Source organism: Talpa occidentalis, unplaced genomic scaffold, assembly GCF_014898055.3.
Source record: "Talpa occidentalis isolate TD23 unplaced genomic scaffold, MPIMG_talOcc4v2.1 talOcc4.8, whole genome shotgun sequence".
Lineage (NCBI taxonomy): Eukaryota > Metazoa > Chordata > Mammalia > Eulipotyphla > Talpidae > Talpa > Talpa occidentalis.
In genome coordinates, this window is record NW_023605194.1 from 74,118,639 (window position 1) to 74,139,918 (window position 21,280).

The 21,280-nt window shown below is 53.0% G+C and overlaps 1 protein-coding gene across 7 annotated transcripts in view; it reads right to left on the minus strand.

Annotated features, from left to right (window-relative positions):
• The window catches only part of NFASC (neurofascin), a 172,876-nt gene that overhangs the window by 66,125 nt on the left and 85,471 nt on the right, over positions 1-21,280 (minus strand). For 4 of the 7 annotated variants that reach the window (XM_054690608.1, XM_054690605.1, XM_054690607.1 and 1 more), the window contains exon 1: positions 855-997. In XM_054690608.1, coding sequence (XP_054546583.1) covers positions 855-948 — 94 coding nt within the window. In that variant the 5' untranslated portion in view covers positions 949-997. Of the gene's footprint in view, positions 1-854; positions 1,039-19,041; positions 19,151-21,280 lie in introns of those variants that run through there. The other 3 variants (XM_054690604.1, XM_054690609.1, XM_054690606.1) reach the window with 2 other exon arrangements.

The following is a 21,280-nucleotide window of genomic DNA, read 5'->3' on the forward strand; positions in this document are numbered from 1 at the left end:
CATCTGGACAGAGCCCCAGGCCACATTGGCATCATGTGGTCCCCTCTACTCCTAGAAGCGGGAACAGGCACAGAGGTGGTGTGCCCAGACCTTGGCACTGGGATGCCATGATGTCCTGGCCCAAGTGCCAGAACGTGGCAAAGGCGGCACGCTCCTAACCCAGGGCCAGGAGCAGGAAACGTACGGGTGGCAGTGCCGCAGCTGGAGGGCCCGCTATGCCATCCGCATTCTACATCCTGTGCTTATGACCCTGATGGCCCACCGTGCAAAACAGAACATGGGCTTTTAAACTCTAGAGGGAAGCGGCAAAAAAGATCAGTGCCCGGTCTCCCACAGTATCGTTATCAGGGGGCTCTGCTTTCATATCCCGTTAGCCAGAGTCTAACAAACCCTTTCCCAACCCGCCCCAGGCAATTGTCCTCCTGGTCACTGCAGCCAGGGGGGCCTGCAGGGTTCAGCTCTGGAGATGTCAGATATGAGGCGAACAAGTAAGAACCATCCACCACTCTCGGAAACTCCACTGTGATGGGTGAGTCAAGACCACGAGGACCGCAGGAGGGCAGGAGGGCTTCTGCGTGGCACACACCCCTCTGCCCCGTCTGGCCTGCCGGGCAGGCTTCAGGCAGCCAGTACCCGTAGCCGCAGTCCCGAGTGACCAGCGTTGTGACTTGGTCTCAAATCCCCAATCCACCCACTGGCAGCGATTCCCTGGAGGGAAACCCAGCTCTGAATTCGGAATCCACTGCTTCCCCTCTCCCCAGCCGCCCTCATGTGCTTTTAGGTCTTCCCTGACCATCCTGACCCGCCAACTCCCACCCCCAAATCAGGAGGACGGAGGACAGAGCAGCACTCACGATCCATGGGGATCTCGATGGCCCCGCTGAGGCTGAGGAGACAGAGGAGGAGGGCTGCATGGACCCAGGGTGGCGGTGGCGGCAGCTGGGCCATGCTCAGCACCGGGCCCTGCTCTCTGCTCCCCTGCCCTCGGGGTCTGGTCGCGTCCCGCCGCTCTCCCTGGGCGCTCTGGGCAGAGCTCAGCTGTGGAAGGAAACACACGGTAAGTGAATTTTCCTTACTTGGGGTCTGTGCTGGCCTGGAGGGCGGGAGGGTCCCCTGGTCACACACCAAAATTCAAAAACACGATTTCTTAATCTTACGAACTGATATTTAGAATCCAACTGCCCCTCAGGTAGGGAACTAGGAGGGGTGGCTGGGGGAGTGAGGGGGCAACCTTGCCTCTGCACACGAGATGCCAGTAAAGCCTGCTCCTGCCCCCCAACCTTTCAGTGTCTCTAGACGCTGCCACCTGCACTCTGAGGGCAAGTGCACCCCCAGTTGAGGAGCGCTGTTTAGAAGGAAGGACCACACAGCAGAGTCCATGGCACAAGCACTGGCCCGCACACCAGCACCTGGTGGTGGCCACGAGCTGGGCAGGGACACACCAGCCTCACGCCACACGGAAGGGGCAGAGTGTGTAGGGGCAGGGGCAGGGCTAGGAGACACGATCATGGATGGCCTGTGAGGCAGGGAGGGATCAGGGGCGAGAGAGGGGCAGACCCGGTGCCCAAAGGGTTTGTTTTTCATGCATCATTTCTGCAAATACTTTGTGCAACTAAGGCATGGTGGTCCCTGATTTACGCCCCCAGCGAATGGGGGTGCTGAGGCTATGGCTCAGGACAAGGGGGCTCCTGGGGCTTGGCAGCTCAGACTGCTCAGTGCTCGCATCTCAACCACAATAAATCATTCCAGGGCTTAGAATGGACGGGTTAGAAACAGCTGGAAAGGGCCCTTAAGAGACAAATCTCTTTCCCCTCCTCCTGAGAAAAGAGCAGGAATGGCCTACGGCTGATGCTCAGGTACAGAGTTTTAGGCTTGACACAGTCTTAAAGGTCAGTCCAGTTTGCTGCTCCTCCATGGAGCCAAGTCAAAGAGGACAGTGGGCGGGAGGTGAGGACCAGGCAGGCGCAAAGGCGCTACAGCGAGGGGAGGCTGGGCTTGAACTAAACCCCGGCGCGTGCACTGGCGAGGGACACGGCGTGTTATATTTGCCCTTTAACATAACAGCTGTGAGTGGAGGATGAGAATCGGAGGTAAGAGAGGACTGGGGAGATCGCCGAGGAACTGCTGCTGTACCGGGGGGGGGGGGGGGGGAGGGGGGTTTACAGTGGAGGTTTCCCAGGATCCTCGGCTCGCGGACCCTCGGCTCTGGCTCCCAGCTGCGCAGCCTGCCACCTCCCATGTGTCTTCGGGCTAGGCAGGCAGGGGCAGGGCGCAGGCTTGCTCCCGAGAGGCAAGGCCATCCTGGTAGAGCTGGAGATGGGGTCTCCCCCGTGCCCAAGCAGGGCAGCCGAAAGGGTTCTGACTCAGAGTTTAGCAGCTCTTCTGCAGGATCCGGGCCCAGCACCAGCCCGCAACCTCTCCTGCCTCCGCCCACTGCATCTGCCTCGGTTTCGGTCATCACGGTCCCACTCCCGTTACAGCAGCAGTTCCTAGGGGGTCTCCCCACTCCTTTCTCACCTGCGATTCTCATCCTCCACTCACAGTTGTTATACCAAAAAGTGCAAATATAAACACGCCGTATTCCTCACTGGCGCACGCGCCAGGGTTTAGTTCAAGCCCAGTGTCCCCTTGCTGCAGCCCCTTTGGGCCTGGTCCTCATCCTGCACCGGCTGGGTCTGCTGTCAGGCCTCCCTGTGCCTGCTCTGCGTGCCCGACTCTGCACAGCCCGAGTCCTGCCTACAGCTCTGAGACTCTGTCCGTCCTCATTAGGATTTGCCAACTTACATGTCCCTGGTCTTCTCTCCTGAATGCTATTTACTGCACCCGTCATCGCACTTTCCACTTTGCATTCATTCCAAAAGCCACTCGTCACATCCCTGATAAAAGTGAAGTCTCTACGAAGGGAAGTTACCCATCTTATTTATTCCTAGAATCGAAACCCTAGCAGACACTCAAAAGTATGTGATGTGTGGATGGAAAATGAACAAATAAATGAATGAAATAAACCACCTGGAAGACTACTTTTAAAAACCTCGCATTTCCCCCGTGAACCACCAGGTGGTGCAGGAGAGCACGCGCATGGGGCCTGGCAGCCACCAACCAGCAGAGTGGAAAAGCTCCCTCCCTGCGCAGGCTCTGCTTTCTGGCCAGGGAACCATCAGCTGGAAGAAGGTGGAGGGAGCTTAAAATCTCCCCAGAAGGGCGCCCCTGGCTAGAAGGCATCATGGGAGGTCTCTGGATGCTCCTTCTCACACTGTCTCGGGAAGGGCCTGCCAAGGCCTCCCAGGGGAACCTGCGCCTCAGTGCTCAGCCTCAGGTAGGGCAGCCGACACTTGAGTCCTGAGGGGACTGGCTCCAGGGGAGCCCCACGCTCCTTCAGGGAGGACGCTGGTGGTTCCAGCCTGGGCGCCGTGGCCGCCATGTTTCCTTCAGGCCCTGCCAACAGGTAGGAGGTGATGGGAAAGAAGAGGATGTGGTATTCTGGGAATCCTAATGGAAATAGGAAGGCAGGAGCTATTTATTAAAGAGGAACACACTGTCAGGAGAAAAGTCCAACTATTTGGGTGCTTTTAACTCATCACTTAAAAACAACGTAGAAAAAGAACAGAAATAATTGCATTGAGATGTTTGACAATTCTCGCTCCCTCTTCTCTCCAGTTTCACCAGTAAAATCTTAAAAGAGGTAGAAATTCAAAGATCACTGGATTGTATCCTCTACTTTTCAAATGAGGAAACAGAGCCCAGAAAGGGGGAGTGACTTGTTCAAGGTCACCCTGCTGGTCACTGGCAAAGCTAGTAAAGGAGCCCAGGCTGTCAGCTTCTGGCTTGCCCCATCCATTTCCTGGTCTCTTCATATGCATGAATGGCCAGGGGCAAAGCTGCTCTTTAAAAATAATGACATGTATAGTTTGGCAGTTTCTAAAATAATTGAACATAGAGTTAGCATGTGACCCTGTACCTTCACCCTGGGTATAATTCCCAGAAGGAATAGAAACAAGTCCACGTACACCCAAGTTTAGAAAAGCTTCATTCACAATAGCCAAGGTGGAAAACGCCAGTGCCCCGGTGCCTACCAGGAAAGGATGGAAGAGCAAACCACAGTTCTCGAGTGCACACACACGTGTGAGCGTGTGCACACACACACACACACACCGTGGGGTATTACTCAGAGAAAAGAGGTGGCTGCTGGCACATGTACAATGTGGGCAAACCCCACACAGGCTCCGTGAGGGAAGCCAGGCGCAGAAGGCCGCCTGCTGAACGCACCATTCACACGGAGACCCGACAGTTAAGTCCACAGATCCAGGCCACAGGCTGGTGGTGTTCAGAGCAGCAGGGTTTGGTGTGGTGGGGGTGAGGGGGACAGTTTAATGTGTACAGGGTTGCCTCTGGGGGTGACAACTGTGTCTGGAAGTAGGCGAGGAGTGAGTGCACACATGGCGAATGCAGGAAGCTGTGGGACTGTTCACTCTAAAATGGGTAATTTCATGTGAATTTCAGCTAGCAAAGAGGTGCGTAGTGTTGGTCCCTATAATGTGCTTCTGAAAGGGCAGAGTTGGTGCAGGGGCACCCGTCCCTGTAGGGACCCTCAGCCTGGAAGGCAGGCACCTGGCAGTGCTTCCTACACAGCACGAGGGCATTTCCATCCACAGTAAAAGAAGGGGAGTAAAATGGGTTCGGAGGATGGGGATCTAGGGCTCAGAGGGCCCCCACACAGTGTGAGGCAGAGACACCTGCCTGGAGCACCCCCGGCCCATCCTGAGAACCAGGGAGTAAGGGAGAGGTAGGGCTTCTGACCTAATCTAGTCTCCTTCCTGCACCTCCCAGCACACAGTGGCCCCGGTTCCTTTCCTGGTAACGGGAGGCATCAGCATGGTGGGGAGGTGCCCAGCCAGATGGCGGAGGATTCCAGCGGATGCCATCCACCCGTGGAACAAGGAAAACCTGTGTCCTGCGAGAGGGGCCCAAGACGGCTGTCTCTGGGTGCTGGGAAGAAGAGGACCAATTTCTTTTAGCTCCACAGGGGTAAAACCTGGACCAAATAGGAGGAAGCCCCAGAAAGGCAGGTGCTTCTCTGAGATGCAGGAAGAACTACGTAGCGAACACAGGAACCACGCTACAAGCCCCCCCACAGTACAAGTGTGACATGTGTGGGGGACACTTTCATGTGGAGTCGCCCGGGCCAGAGGTGGACAGAAGGGGCTACTGCAAGGGGGAGGGAGGAGAAAAACCAGGAGAGATCTCAAGTGGCCCGATGGTGAACTATGACCCGGGGCAAGATCTGTTCAGTATTTGTGTATCCGCAACCCCTTAATGTCTGAACCCTCAAACTTCTGAATAGGGGTCAAATCAGGTCTGCAGATTGAAAACATATTTTTGAATTTGAATGCTTTGAAAAGCTGTTCTCTTGCATGGGTGCTGCACAGGCTAGGCAACCCCAGGGATCTAAGGCCTCTAGGTGTGCAGGCCTAGAAGACTCGGGTTCAAACGTCCGCGATGGGAAACACATGCTTTTGGTGATGAGCCGCCTGGTGGGGACACAGCAGCCTCAAGCTCAGGAGCTCTGGCTGCACACAGGGGCTGCCAAGTTCACAGTCACTCCCCGTGCTCCAGTGGGACTCTCAGGCCAACACTGCACCTTCAGCGCTTTGCATTTCTCATCTGAAAAAAATGGGGTACTATCACCTCTTCCAGAGGGTGGCTGTGACGCCTAACACACACGCCTCTAGAAAACACCAGGGGTCCCTCTGGCTCCCCCTCCCTTGCAGAATGTCTCTGATTTATAGCTGCCTGTTAATTTTATTATTATTGTTATTTTTTTCCTGATCCCTTATTTGGAGATATTTTTCTTTTTCCTTTTGACCATAATCTCTTCCAGCTCCATCCATTAGAGGTGCCAGGGGTGATAAGATTTTGAGACAGAGTGGAAGCAGGAAGAGCACAAGGGACCGTGGTGATGGCACATGGGTGACATGGTGGTGGGAATTTTACAGGGACCACACCTGAGAGGAGAAAGTATACATTGCACAAAAATGAACAATGATGTAAAATATATATTTTAAATATTCTATATATATACATTAAAAGGAAAAATCAAAACACCGAGGAGTGCACAGGGCAGAGCAAAAGCTTAGTGCATGCCAGCTGCGGCCCCCAGTGGCCTCTGGCTTGCAGGGATGGGGGAGCAGTTGGATTGGGGAGCAATCGGCCACAGACGCAGCGTCTTCAGCAATAGTGGCAGCAACAATAACAATTATCCATCCACAGCCTGTTTTTCTATTTTTCCGTTTTTCTGGGTCCTGGTTCGCTTTCTTTCCCCAGATTGGGGGGCTCCTGGTGTTGATTCCACAAGCTGTCCCTGGCAGACGGACCAGAAGCCCACGGCTCCAGCAAGCTGCTCCCTCGGGAGCTCCCCACATCCGCAGCCTGTTCTGGTCACAATGTGTCTGAAGTATTGGGGATGTGGCCGCGGGGAGCAGAGGCCCAGCAGGCCCAGGTGTGGTGGTGGGTGGCTCCCTCACTACCAGCTCTGGGCAGCGCTGGCCTGGAGAACACACAGGGCAAGAGAGAAAGCTGCCCAGTCACGGAGTGTCCCTTCCAGCGGGGAAGACAGGAAATAAACCTTGTCCAGAAAACCCAGAGCAACGGCGCAATGAAGGACATGAGACAGCCGACCTGACAGTGTCACAGCAGCTTCACCCAGAACAGCCCAGGCCTGGAAGCTACCGTTGAGTCTGCAGGATGTGAACAGCCAACAGAACATGGCTTGTGCAGACGAGGGAATATTCTAAGTGCCAGAACGAGCTATTAAGTCAGGAAACACCACAGAGGAACCTTAAATGCACTTTTCTAAGTGACAGAAGCCAATCTGAAAAGGCCCAGACTGTGGAGGATATGGGCAGCCATGGAGCCAGGAACATCTGTGACTGCAGGGGCCGGGGGGTGGGGGGTGGTTGTTGTGGGGGGATGGTCATTGGCTCTCCCACTCCAGCCGCTGCCATTCCCACACTACCTCCACTGCACGGCTCATCCCAGCCTGCCACTGTGCCTGTCACCCTCCTGGCTCAGGCGGGAGCCTCCTGGAGCCTCCCCGGCACCACCCCTACTGGGGCTGGGCCTGGGGCTTTCCGGGAGGCAGTGCTGTGCAGGCTGGGGCTCCCTGTGGGTTGACTGTCTCCCCTGCTCCATGACAGTTTGCTGAGGCTGGCGACAGGGTCTCCCTCGACCTCCACCACGTCAAGCACACAAATAACCGAGTGGCACTCACCAGAAGTTTATCTAGCACCCTGGGCAGCCTCTGCCAAGCACGGTACCTGCGTTAACCGCTGCCGTTACAGACTGGACATTTAAGGCCTTCACCTGCCAGGCCAAGATCAAGGTATGTACAAGATGGGGTGCCGAGGCCTCTATCTCCTGACCTGTCATCACTGCCTCCCTTCTGCGCACACACCTGGTGGGTAACCTCGTAAGGACACAGTCACACCGGTTAGTCCCCACCCTTGTGACCTCATCTAACCTTTAAAAGGCCCCATCCCCAAACTCAGTCATGTGGCGGGTTAGAGTGTCAACAGAAGAATTTGGGGGTTACAGTTCAGTCTGTGGTTCTCAGAGTTCCATTTGGAGAGTTATCTCTACCCCCTTCTCCGAGGGGCCTGCCTCCAGCCCAGGGCTGGGCTCTGGTACCCTTCATCACACCCCAATCCTTCCACCCCCACAAGGGCTGTGGGAATAGATAGCTGTCGGGGTGGGGGGCAGCAGGCTTCACCAGGGCTTTGCTGAAACCTCTGGGGAGACCAGGCTCCCCTGCCATGAGTGGGGAGGCGGGGGCACCAGCTGGAGGAGGCTGCGTGTGGGGTGGGACTCAGCCAACCGGGCAGAAAGTGGACAGAAGATCCAGAAGACCCAGCCCTCTCATGAGTTACTGACCAAACACCTCCTGAAGCAAGTGCTACTTGTGGATTTTTATCACACTAAAAATTCCCTCTAATTTTTAAGCTGGTTGAGGTTTCTCTTGTTTTCAAACAAATCAAAAATATCATTTGCTGTATTCCATAGCTTCTCTACATATACTGGCACTTTCCCGGCTATCTCTTCTCATGAAAGTGTATGTGTATGTCTGTGTGTGCCTGTGTGTCTGTGTGTGTCTGTGTGTGTGTGTTCCTGGCTTCTGCCTTCTCTGGTCTAGCCCCCAGTCACTCCTCTTCTCCCACTCTCTGCATCTCCCCTCATGGACTCCTGGGCCTCTCATGGCAGATCCAGGGTTCTATGTCTTGGTCTTGCCAAGCCTCCTAGAGGGTCAGCCATTGTTAACCACTCCTTCCACCCCACAACATTCTTTCCTCTTTGGCTCCCGAGCAGCCCTCAGCGCCTCTCCTCTCTCTGGGCTCCCAAGCTGCCAGGCGGTACCGACCACACGGCCAGTCCTCCCCAAGCTGGTGTTCTCAGTGCCTCCCATAGGTCCTGCCCTCCGCCTCTGTGCCCCATCTCTGTTGTGGGACCCACCCCAGTATCCGAGGAAGACATGTGGACCCCATCTCTTCTTGTGCCCCACACCAGGCACTCAGGTCTGGGATTCCGCCCCCCAACCCTCCCCCTCCCCTCACCCCCCCATACATCAGAAGCCTCCCAGACACTAGTGAAGTCTCCACTCGGTCTCCTCCCGATCCAACCTCCCCATGACAATTACAAGGATTTTCTAAACCTCCGATCTGAGCATGTCAGTGCTCGGCTGAAAACCCTCCTGCGTCACCCCATTCATCCATGAGACCGAATCCAAGCTCCCCCCAAGGGAGTACCCCATCTTGGAGGTGAGGTCCTGCAGGCTTCCTGACTCCACAGGAGCCCTCAACACTCCTGACCGGATGGCAGGCCCTTGGCTTGCTCACCCGCCACTCACACCCACCACACTCTGCTCGGGCCACCCCTTCCTACTGCACCCTTGAGACCTCACTGCTCAGACATCTGCCAGATGAGGAATCCGGTGCCTGCCCTGTGGACGCCCCGCACCTCCCCACGGCCAAGGGCCCTTCTCCACTATCCCTGAAACCTGCCCCTCTGGGCACCCAGCCCACTGTGGTTAAACCTGATGCTTAAACTTAGGGTTGCAAAAGTGTAGACAATAAGTATTTTAGTGAGAATAGTCTCTGTCACGTGATGGAACTTCACCCCATATAGTGACAGGTGTCTCATAGTTTTTATTCCTTCCTTCCTGATGAGCCCAAGTGCTTTATGTGTTCTGTGACCGTCGAGCTCGTGGTCACTCCATCGTTCTCCCATTGGAATGTGACGGGGCTTAGCCACAGACCACTCTCTCCCCTATACATCCTCCTCTTCTGGGAACAAAGCCCAGAGGTGGGGTCCTCAGAGCACTCCTCTGTCCCCCTCACTCCATTCACCTTCTCAGACATCCTGCAGGTGCCCTGGGAGGAGAGGGGGGTGGGAGGGAGCATATCAGGCGATGGCTCCCCAGACTCCAAGGTCTCCCTGAGGGTTGAGGAGGGTTCTGAGTGGAAGCTGACTGGTATGGATGGCAAGGAGGATGGCATCAAGGATTCCAGGCTGATAAACAGCATGAGGATGATGCTAGCCGTGAGCATGGAGAAGTCTGGCTGGTGGGGGTGTAAGGAGATGGCAAACTTGGAACTGAATATATTCAGTATGATGAGCCCTGGAGGCCTGAATAACAGTTCTGCAGGTACTCTGAGGCTGTGCCCCGAACTGATGCCTTGGGGAACCCCAGCAGATGACGCACCTGGAACTTGCTTGCAATCAGAGCTGAGAATAGATACATCAGATGACTGGAATAGTACTACAGAGCTGCCAGGAGCACACATGCCGCGGCCGCAGACACCTCAGGGAACACAGACGACGGCCAACGCCAAGCTCCGTCTGCATCACACACACACACACACACACACACGCACGCACGCACGCACGCATGTACACACAAGGCTTACTGCTGCAACCGCCCAGAGGAGCTTGCTCAGAAATCAGAGAGGAGCTGACACAGAAGAGGAAATAGGCCCAGCAGGACAGGAGAGGGCAAGGCCTGCGTGTGAGCCAAGGAAAGACCCAGCAGAGGGCTGGAGGCTCCACATGGGCCGAGGACTCCGGTCACATGCAGGCTTGCTGAGATGAGGACCTGGGTATAAGGTATTTCCCAGGGAATTTGTTCCTAATACAAACCGCTGTTGCAGATGATTTATGCAGGAAAGTAAACCACTGTCACCCACTCCCTCTTGCTGTCTGTTTCTACAAGGACAGAGCCAGAGCAGGCATATCCTGCTGCAGCCGGCCTCCAGCCAGTCAAGAGCCAGCCTAAGGGACAAAACTGTAGTAGGGCCACGCTCAGGCCCCAGGCCCTTCTCAGGCATCAAGTTCACAGGGATGCACAGGATGTCCCGCACCCAGCTCAGCCCAGTCCGGCCTCGAGCCTCTTCAAACAGGCCTGAGCTTCAAGCGCCTTCAGCACCCTGCCCTGCTCTGCTGAGGCCAGAAGTGGCGTCCTTCCTCCTCACATGGTGAGGTCCCCCTCGGCCAGGGCCCTCTGCAGCCACACCTCCATTGTGCGCTGGGAGCCTAAGTTCCCACTGAGAGCAGGGCTTCTATTTCCCTTGTGCCCCCAAGACACACCCGCTCTGCCAGGTGTGACATCCTCACACTCCTTTCCCGCACCAGGCGCTGAGCGTCCTGAGCTCACGGCCTCTGTCTGTCCTTGGGCAAGTGACAGTCCTCTGATGAGATGCTTCCTATCACGGGGAGACATTTTATTCCAGCAATGAATCGGCGAACTATAAAGCCAATATGACACGTGACAGGGCTGTTGTTATGGTATAAGCCTGAGTGACAGACAAACGGCAAGAGCCCAATGGCACCCACTCTGCATCCTCAGCAGGCCTGTCCCTGCTCAGCAGACATGCTCTCCTCAATCTGAAGCCCGCCCCTCTCCCGCTCACAGCTTTCTGCCTGACCACAGACAGGGCCACGCTGCTCCCCCAGCGCACAAACAGACTTAGATCTGACGCTCTGGGCACCAGCCCCAACGCTGCTACTGCCCCTCCCGGCCCTCACCCCTCCCTCTGCTGAGGGCTTGGGTGCAGCAGCCGGTGCCCTGGGCTCAGCCCTGTACCCGGCTCCCCTCCTACCCTCTAGCCCCACTTACCCTGGCTGACGCTCTCATGCCAAGGAAGGAACCAGGCAACAGATGGTGGCCCAAGTCTGCACCACTCACGGGCACTGGAAGGCCTGGTGGGTCTCCTAGGAAACTCGAAATGCCACCTATTGACCATCAGGCTGCCGGGAGCCAGAGCACCAAGCGAGGAGGGACGGGGCTGAGGGGTCACTGGGGGAACAGAGATTGGAACGGAAAGCTGCTTCCTCCCACACAGAGCGTACCAGAGCACGACTTCGGAGGCATCTCCCTCTCACCCCATGAGATGGCCGAGTGGCTCAGCCTCGAGGGAAAGCTGGCCACTGCCATGGGAACTGCCCCTGACCCTGCTCTCCGCTCTCCGGGCACGCAGGCTCCCGGGAGAACACTCACCAGCCTGCTTCTTGGCCCTGCCCAGATCAGTGCCCAGAGGAAGGAGACCAGTTTCCTTGCCTGTTGGGTCCAACCAGCAGTCTTCTAGGGTTTTCCAATAGCCAAGGAGGCCCTGTATATGGGATTCAGCCCTCCCTCCCTTCTCCTCACTTGTCAGGCTGGAGCGGGTGGTCTCCATCTGCTCGTGGCTGTGTTTCATGCTTGGCTCCCTTTCTCTGTCAGGGGAGAGATTTGGCAGCGAGAGGGGCTGTTTAACCATTGCTAGTGCTTGTTTGTGGGCCCCGCCCCTCCTCTCCCAGCCTAGGCCAAGGTTCCAGAGGCCACAGGGGCTTGGTGGGGGTGGAGAACAATGGTATCGGGTGGCCCCAACTCCTGTTTGGGGAGTGGGCGGTGGGGGACACCTGGGTTCAGGATTAGGGATTTGGCTGGAAACAGCTGTTTCCTGCTCAATGCCCAGAACTAATCTTTACCTTGAAACCTGAACCACTAGGGTGTTTATTAAGTTGGGGGTGAAGGAAGGAGGGGATGGGCAGAAGGGGAAGAGACCTTCCCCCCATGAACTCATGCTTCCCATGAATACCCAGGCACCTACAGGATGAGCCAGAACCCCCCAGAAGGCTGCACCCAAGAAAGTGCCCCCTCTTCTAGGGTGGGAGGCTCACACACCTCACTACCAGGCATGGCTGCATGGACGGTGCCCTGCTGGGCCTCGTCCACACGGTATAGGTAGCATGAGCTTGATTCTAACCACCTGCTTGTGGGGGGGCCTGCACGCAGCCTAATGTGTGGGGAAGTGGGGCTGCCGCCTCACCCCTCTTTGATGCCAGATCCACCTGAGGCTGGCAGAGCGAGGGAGCCCAAGTACACTCGGCGCCTGGGCCACAGCTCCCTGGGCCCCTCTCAGGCCGCAGCGGGGCTCTCTGGGAAGATGCCTTGGGGTTGGTGCATTTTCTCAGTCTCACTGCTTCTGCCTTCATCCTCCGAGGGGCAGGGTGGAAACCTGCCTCCAACACAGCCAGTGCAGCTCCGATCTGCAGACTCATGTGCCGTCGTGGCCCTCTGCGAATTCCTATCCTTCAGGCTCCACTCACTGGCCCTGCTTATGGCTGTCTCCTTCCTTATAGAGAGTAGTGGGATAGCAGGTTGTAAAGGACTCAAGAGCTGACACGTTACAGAGCTTGCTAGGTGTGCCCCAGCCTCAGCCCCATTGCAGGGGCTACAGGAACCAGAGAGACAGCTGGGAGGAGATGGCTGGGAGGAAACAGCCCCCCAAGCTTGGAGGAATCCTGCCACCTCCCCTGGAGAGTCCCCCTCTCCCTGCAGCTCCAGAATCTGGCTCTTCACTCACCTCCTGGGGAGAAACTTTCACAGCAATTAGGTACAGATTCTTCCTCACAGTTGGAGAGAGAGGGGTGTGAGCTCCTCAGGCCACTCCAAGTAGATGGAGAAAATACCCTGGTTGCAGGTTGTCTCCCTGAGGCCTGCGGAGAGGCCCAGAGGAAAGCTGGGGTGGGGGAAGGGATGACTCCCCTGTGTGGCAGGTCTACAAGGGTGGGGCCCCAGATTTGGGGAGGGGGGAAGAGATGGTGGAGATGGGAGGCAGAAGGCTAGAAAGGGATATTTGGATGTCGATAAAAAGACCTCAGGCTCCTCGAAAGGTGAAACACAGAATTACCATATGACCCAGCAATTTTACTCAAGAGAACTGAAGTACATACATCCACACAAAAGCTAGTACATGAACATTTACTATAATGTGATTCTTAATAGCCAAAAAGTAGGAACAATCCAAATGTCCATTATCTGAGAAAACGGATAAAGTGTGGCACGTCCATATAATGGAATATTACTCAGCCAGGAAAATGAAGCTACTATATTTGCTATAGCATGGACGAGCCTTGAAGACGTCATGTTAACAGAAAAAGGCCAGACACAAAAGACCACATATTATACCGTTCCATTAACAGAAAATGTCGGGGGGGGGGGCAAACAGCAGCAGAAAGTGGATTAGTGGTTGCCCATGGCTAGAAACGGAAGGAGTGACTGCTGATAGGTATGGCTTTCTAGGGTGAGGCGACTGAAAACATTCTCCAATGCATTCTCCACATTCTCCAATGTGGGGATGGTTGCCCAGCTCAGAATGTATTAAAAAAATCACTCAGTTATATACTCTCAATTGGTGAATTGTACGGTATGGTATGTGAATCACATTCTAATAAAACTGCTATTTAAAATATTAATGAGAAAAAAGAAATATATAAGGGCTTGGAAGGATTTAATTGTTAGAAAAGTGTGATGCTTCAAAAAGGAAAATGAATCATTAAACGTGCATGCACTTACAAATGTTCAAAGGGACTCAATTAACTTTATTCATTGGATCAAAAAATGACTTTTAAAATTTCGATATTTATGATGAGAATGGTCAAATTTGTCAGTTGAAATTAAAAGTTTAAGGAAGAATTAGTTTTGGGGATTTACCACTTTAATATGTTCAATACTGACTCATGCTACATCGAGCGGGTCACAGACTCTCCAGCCCATCTCCCCCGGAAACTACAAAATGCCTGCAAAAGAACAGCCCGAAACCTCCCTGGCTCTCAGTAGCTTTCCTAAAGGGCTGGGAGGGTTCTTAAGCCCCAGCCCCCAGCTTCTGCACCCCAGGCACTGGCCAAGGGCTCCGTGACTCCCTGACTGGTGTGTCCATTTGGAGTCCAGGCCACTGTCCATCTGACGACCTGCCATCTGGAGCCATCTGCTCACGACGTCACTCACGTTAAGCTGCTTACTCGGCCCCCTATTTGTGGGATTCCAAGCCTGGTTCAGTCATCTGAAAACCACAGGCTGAGCTCAGGCAAGGGAAAAAAAAGGGCAGAGTCTAGGAGCAGCTGCAGTAGAGGAAAGAGCCATGGCCGGCAGCCCCTCACCCCGACTGTGGCCTCCGGGAGGCAAGGGCAATGTTTCTGACCCTCCTGGTGCTTTTCACAGAAGCCAGTGCCATTTTTAAAAAAACATTTATTGTATTTATTTATGCATACAAGAACTGGGGTACAGGCCAGAGGTGGGGGGGTGGTGAGAGGATTCACCAGAGACAGAGTGGGGAACAGAACAGGTGGATTGACTGAAATACACTGCCGAGGGGAGCAGCGGGGGAGACAGGAGAGGTCTGCTGAGCCACATGGGTCACCTCTCTGGGCGGGGATCGAACTCAGGCCACAGTGGCTGGACATAGCTTGATAGCACTGACACTTAACCCCTGTGCCACCAGGGAGGCCCTGGCAGTGCCACATTAAAGCAGATCAGGGCTGGGCTTAAGTCAGCAAGGTAAAGTAGCAAGAAGCAGTGAGCCCCGGCAAGCACCCCCGACCCTGGGCTCAGATGTAGTTTCAGGAGAAAGGCGCGGGCCTGGAGCCACACTCCTGAGCCTCCAGCCTGTCTCAGCCATCTACCTGCGACATGGTCTGCAGCAATTTGTAAACTCTTTCAGAGACACAGGTTTCTTGTCTTTAAGAGTGGACGAAACGCACTTTTTTTAATCAATTCAATGAATTAATTTAATTCATCTTTAAATGAATTAATGGGATAATGTACATATACAACATGTATACCCCAATGCCTGGCACCACCTGGCACTCAAAGATGCTGGTCCTTTCTCCTTTCTCCCAATTCTAGCCACAACTGCTTTGCTACATAGCTCTGGACAAGCTGGACTTGCGAATCTACAAATCCACTTTGCAGATCTACAGTCTGCGTAAACAATCACAGCGTGGCTCTGTGGTCAAGGAGTTCTCACTCACTCATCGCCAACGTATCTCCACGGCACTGCCTACTTTAAGCTAGGAGAAGGGGAACCTCCAGTAGACCCCAGACCAGTCAAAGCATCCCAGGGCTCCCTTCCTTCCTGCCTGCCCTGTCTGTTTAACCAAAACACTTCACATTCATTCCAGCCTTTTCCCCAACACCCTGTGACCTGTGACACCTGTAATAGCAGGGACCCAAGGAGGGAGCTGGCTCAGTCATTCAGCCACCTCGGTCCGGCTGCTGATACTCCAAGGACAGCACATCCTCAGTTTCCTGTCTGATGTGTCAAGGGCATGGCTGGGGATCGAGCGCGGGGACCACAACAGAGGCAGGGAGTCGCATCTGTTCCCACCCCCATCTTCCAGTTCTCGGCATTTACATCCAACACAGACACCAGGCTGGGTCCAACGACCACTGGGCAGGCTTCTGCAGGCGCAGGAGATGGGAAAACACAGGGCCTGGAGGAGGGGAGGCGGGAAGAGACAGGGGAAGGCTGTTTCCTGCGGTATAAGATGCACCATTTGTCTAGAAGTCTGTGCAAAGAGCTGGCACACATGCCTACAGCGGAGGCACCGTTGGCTCCAGAGAAGGCTTTGTGTGTTTTGCCCTGATAAGCGCAGGCACCTGCACTCACAAGGGCCTTCCTCCGAGTCTTCTTATTAGAAACAGAAACCTGGAGGGTGTCTTGCTGTCTCCAACCCAACAGCCCAGCTTAGTAGAAAGGTAGGTTTAGGCAGAGGGACTTAGGAGTGGGTGTGATTAACCAATGAATCCCCTGGGGAAACTGAAGGCCTGGAAAAGCCAGGTGCTTTCCTGCTCTGAGGGCCCAGCGCCTGGGAGGGGAGCTGGGAGCTGCAGCAGCCAGGGGGGCAGAGGCTGATCTTCAGGCAGGAAGGTGCCCCCTGCTAGGGCGGAGAAGGGGGGCGATGGAAGGAGTGTGCTGGGGAGCAGACGCCTGGGGCAGCTCCAGATGGCAGGGGCCTGGGAACAAAAGGAAGAGAGCCAGAGAAGGGGGCAGAGTGGGCTTGCTCCTAGGGGGCTTCTGGAAAAGAAAAATCAGGTTCACACCTGGAACCTGGCCAGAAGCTCGCTCAGAAACAGCCATGCAGTGCTTCCGGGGACTGCAGCGAGCCTCGCCGAAACACACAGGAGCCCCAGCACAAGGGGTCAGCAGGAGTCCAGGCTCCCACACGCAGGGGGATTTGAATTAGGGAGCTGGCCTCTTCCTTAAATACTGCCCTTAACTTGTCTGCATTTCTGTCATCTGTAAAACGTGGGCAATAATGGGCCCGACTGCACAGGTGGCTGTGGGGACGCGATGGGAGATGCAGGCTGAGCACAGCCCTTGGCTGGCCAGCACTCAGGCAACTGTTGCAATGACGTAATGACGGAGGTGGTTATCGCCATCAAAAGACCCCAGCTATGCCCTCAATAGCCACATGTCGCATATTTGGCGTCCATTTTTCTTTCTTTCCTTTTTTTAAGGTTTCTCTGTGTGTCTGGAAGCCCTCTTTACCCATGGTGATGTGGGGGGTGACTCAGACTGGAGGAGGCAGTGTGGTGTCCCGACAAGAAAAACAGCCACAGTTCAAGACACATAAGCACGGACTCTGCTGCCAAGAAGGGGCAGTAGTTCTCAGAGCCGCAGGTCATGCCCTGGGCACACGGAAAGGATGACACCTGTCTTGTTCACATCCGGAAAGCCACATGAAAACATGAATATAAACGGACACACTCTGAAAATCAAGCCCTGAGCCCAAGCGAGGTTGTGCTGGATAGCATGTCCGCAGGCACAGACTACGATGTTTGCTCTGTAGTGGGTAGGGGACAGCAGGAAGAGACTCGGCCGCAGCCAGGTGTCCCCTGGGCAGTGACGCTGTTATCATCAGAGAATCAAGCTCCTTGGGAGGACTGTGGAGGAAACTGGGGGCATAGGATGGAAAGCAGAGAGGGTACATGAAAAAGTGCCAAAAGTAAGGGTACAATGACAAAGCTGGGCCAACTCCTAATCCTGTCACCAACCTGGGGATCTGTCTCCATGCTGTTTTATGTTACCATTAAAGGAAGCTGGGACACTGGGCCTCCCTGGTGGTGCAGGGGTTAAAGACAGTGCTATCAAGCTATTGCTAGCCACTCTAGCATGAATTCAATCCCCAGCCGGCCAGGGAGCTGACCCACATGGTGCAGCAGACCTCTCCTGACTCCCCTCTGCTCCTCTCAGCAGTGTATTTCAGTCACTCTTTCTCTGATGAATGCTCTCACTGCCCGCACCTCTGGCTTACACCCCAGTTCTTGTATGCATAAATAAATAAATCTTTAAAAAAAAAAAAAAAGGAACATGGCACACTACAGAGTCCCCACAGCACAGCCGGTCTTTGAATAAAGTCAATTTCTTCAACATCATTATGTTATAACATTGGTGTGAAAACCCAGTCCTGGCCCACACTGAATGAAACCACTTCCTCCGAGGACCTGATCTGCCATACATCATTTCACCTAAAGCCACTGCTTCCAAGAACCAACCGACTCCATCAAGCGAGGACCTACTGTATGAGAGCAGGGTCAGTATGTTCAAGTTCAGTATTTAGCCCCAGTGATGGGGGTGCAGGGGGAGCCATTGAGCAGATGGATTTCTCAGGTGGTCCTTGAAGCCTGACGCTGTTCTAAGCCAGCTGTAGCCCAAAGAACCCACAGAGAATCTGTGTTGATGTGACCAGTGCATCTGAGCTCTGCTGATGTGCGCTAGAAGATGAACTGATCACCGACTGTCTGCCAGGCACTGTGCTGGGCTTGTTTGTTTAATCCTCAATCTCTGCAACAAGGTACTCATTATTATTCCCATTGTATAACCAGGAAAGCAAGGTCCAGAGCAGTTATTAACTTTTCTAAGGTCACAAAACAAGTGGAGCTGTTTTTTGGTCAGGATCCCAAATCCATGCAACAGGGTATTCTGCTCCACCTTCCAACCCCTTTTCTGGTCACGCGCCACCCCCCTGACTCTTTCTGGGAGGACAGCAGACCTCTGCAGAAGGAGGTGGCGGAGGAAAACACTGCAAGGAGGTAGATGCTCACATTCAGGCATGAGGCAACCTTTCTCTGCTTAGGCCTCCAGGTCAGACCCCCCACTGGGCAGCATCCAGGCTATCAGCCTGCCAGTTACTCCTCGGCTAAAGCCGGCCCTGACTTCTTGCATGTCCTCTCCTACCACCCCTGGTCTGAAACTAGAACAACAGCTGCTGGGAGCAGCAGGGAATTTTCATGCAGAATGGAACAATGCAGGCCGTGGACACAGGGTGTGGTTCCAGTGTTGTCCATCTGCCAGAGCCCAATATGCTCCACCCAAAGGAGGAGTCCTTGGACTGTCCCCCATATGCTAGGGCTGTCACTCAGGAGGCTCCCACATTGTGGAGGCCAGACGGGGGGGAACCCAGGTCACAAACAAGACTGTCTCCTCCCAATTTTTCAATTAAGGTGGACAGTCGGGACAATGGGAAGGCGGAACTGCTTCTGCTGGAGATGGGATCTTGCTTCCTCAGCACCAGACTCCTGGCAAAGGAGAACTGGGGCCTGGCTCTGTGGCTAACTCTGGGGAGAAGCCCCTCAGAAGATTCTGGGGGCTAAAGAACTTTCTCTCATGAAAGAGAAGGGGCAGCAAGACTCCCTCCCAGCCCCCCACGTACCCAGGTCCCAGCCCCACTCACCGCCTCTGCCTCATTCAGCCTCCTTCTTGCAACACCAGACAAAGCTCCCTTCCAGTCTGCAGCGGGAAGGAAAACTCCAGTGTCCCAAATTGCACATAAGTTAATCAACCTGTTTCAAAACAAGCACAAAGAAGCAGCCCAGGGTCACTCAAGAAAAGAAAAAAAAAAAGGCTTTGTGGTTTATAGCTTATTCATTCATTGGGGAAATTACATCTCTGTCCACACCCATCTGGAAAGTTTTACATAGCATAACAGCATCTTTGTTCAACGTTCTGAACACTGCAAGAACTGACGCAGATACCGCAAGATGCTTAAACATTTGGGGAGGGGGGATTATCTCTCTCATCAAAGATCATTACTAGCGCCCTGACACCATAATCTAATTGCTGATTCCCTATTCACCTAAAGGAGTTAAGCCATATCTCAAAGAATCTCTCCTTTACCCAAGGGAGAATTTACCCATAATTATCTCATTAATTTTCTTCACTTACTTAGGAGAATTACTATGTTTTTCTTCCCCATCTAGAGATAATCAAACTGAGTTCACCATAAATGAATCTATAAAACACTGGAAGGAGATTCAACTTTAGGGCCTGGGAATGTGGGTTTTAAATTCTAACTTGTGTCATTGAGGTTGGGTCACTTTCCTGCTTGTGTCTCAGTTTCCCCATCTGTAAAATGGGGTGAGGTACAGGAGAACGGGTCAGGACACTGGGCCAAGTTGGCATTTTACAAGTTCAAATCCCAACTCCAGTCCTTTTTTGGGAAACCATTCAGCCTTTCTCAGCACTGAGAACCTATTTCATTTTATCATTTGCTTTAACATTCAAATTGTGCCTACAGGGAATGATAAAATCCACTTTTGCAGAAGGGTATGTGGCAATATCTATCAAAATAAGCCTGCATTTACTCTTTGATCCAGCAATCCCAGTTCTAGGAATTTAAATGAAATATATCCTATATCCCCTTGCTCTGATCTCCAGGACTATTGTTAAGTGAAAAAAGCATGCTAAGAAAATGTGTGTTTTCTATGCTACCATTTACTTAAGAAATACCTGGAGGAATGCAAATATATATAAATATTTTACTTATATTTTTTGAAAGGTAATAAAAGCATAAAGTGAAATGTTAGAGGCCTGCAGGGAAGGGACAGCAGGAATGGGTGGGGACGGGGCTGGAAGCTGTATTTGAGTGTGACTTGTTTTATGGGTTTGCTTTGGAACATGAAAATGCCCAACATAATTATAAGACAATATTTTCAAAAGAAATCCTTGAAATGAAAATAAAATGCAACACATGTTTCTGTGTGTCCAACTGGTTGGCATAACTACACAGAGAATCAAAACAAAGTAATTTGACTTATATCCTTGGAGAGATTAAAAAAATAAACGTTCTCTCCCCCCAAAAAAAACCCATCTTAGCGGTTTTCAATAATCAGATTTTTTATCATAACATAGTATTTTATTATTATTATGAGATTTTTTTGTATCTTTATTGTGGGATAAATCAAACAAGTAATAATGCTGGTGTTAAGATTTTCTTCTTAAAAGGAGATATAAATATAAGGATGATGAGATAGGTAAAATTCTAGTGCCCTGATTGTGAACTGGGGAAAACAGAATGAAAGCCGTATGTTGTATCTTAAACACACACTCACAGACACAGACAGACAGAGAGACACACACACACACACACACACACACACACACACACACACACACACACCAACTTTGCTCACAGTAAAGCCCAGAAACAAGGACCATCCTAGGAATGAACACCCCCAGCAATCAGATTATGAACTCTAAGTACCAGCCCTCCCAAAGAAATCAGTCTTCCTCGGAGAAATGCCCCATACAGCAAATGTATAAGCTGACCCCAGAACATCTCTCACACCAGAAAAGCAAACGAGTATCAAATACAGTCAGGCCAGGACAACTCGGAAGTCAAGCAGGCAAGGTCTCCTTGGCCCAGCAGAACATCACCAAGGATCATAACTACACTTGATTAAAAGAAAAAATATGTTTAAATCTACAAATCCCTAATAATATCTTTCAACACCTTTGAGAACGTGGGGAAACACTTCGTTACTTTGAAAACTGTCCAGAAAGCAAGAGAAGGACTGGGTTGGTACAGCCTTGTGCTGGTACCTGTGGGGAGAGTGACAGGACATGCCAGGCTCATTATGTTATTCTCTCCTTGTTCCTGAAAAATTTTCAAAATAAAAATAAAATTTTAAATG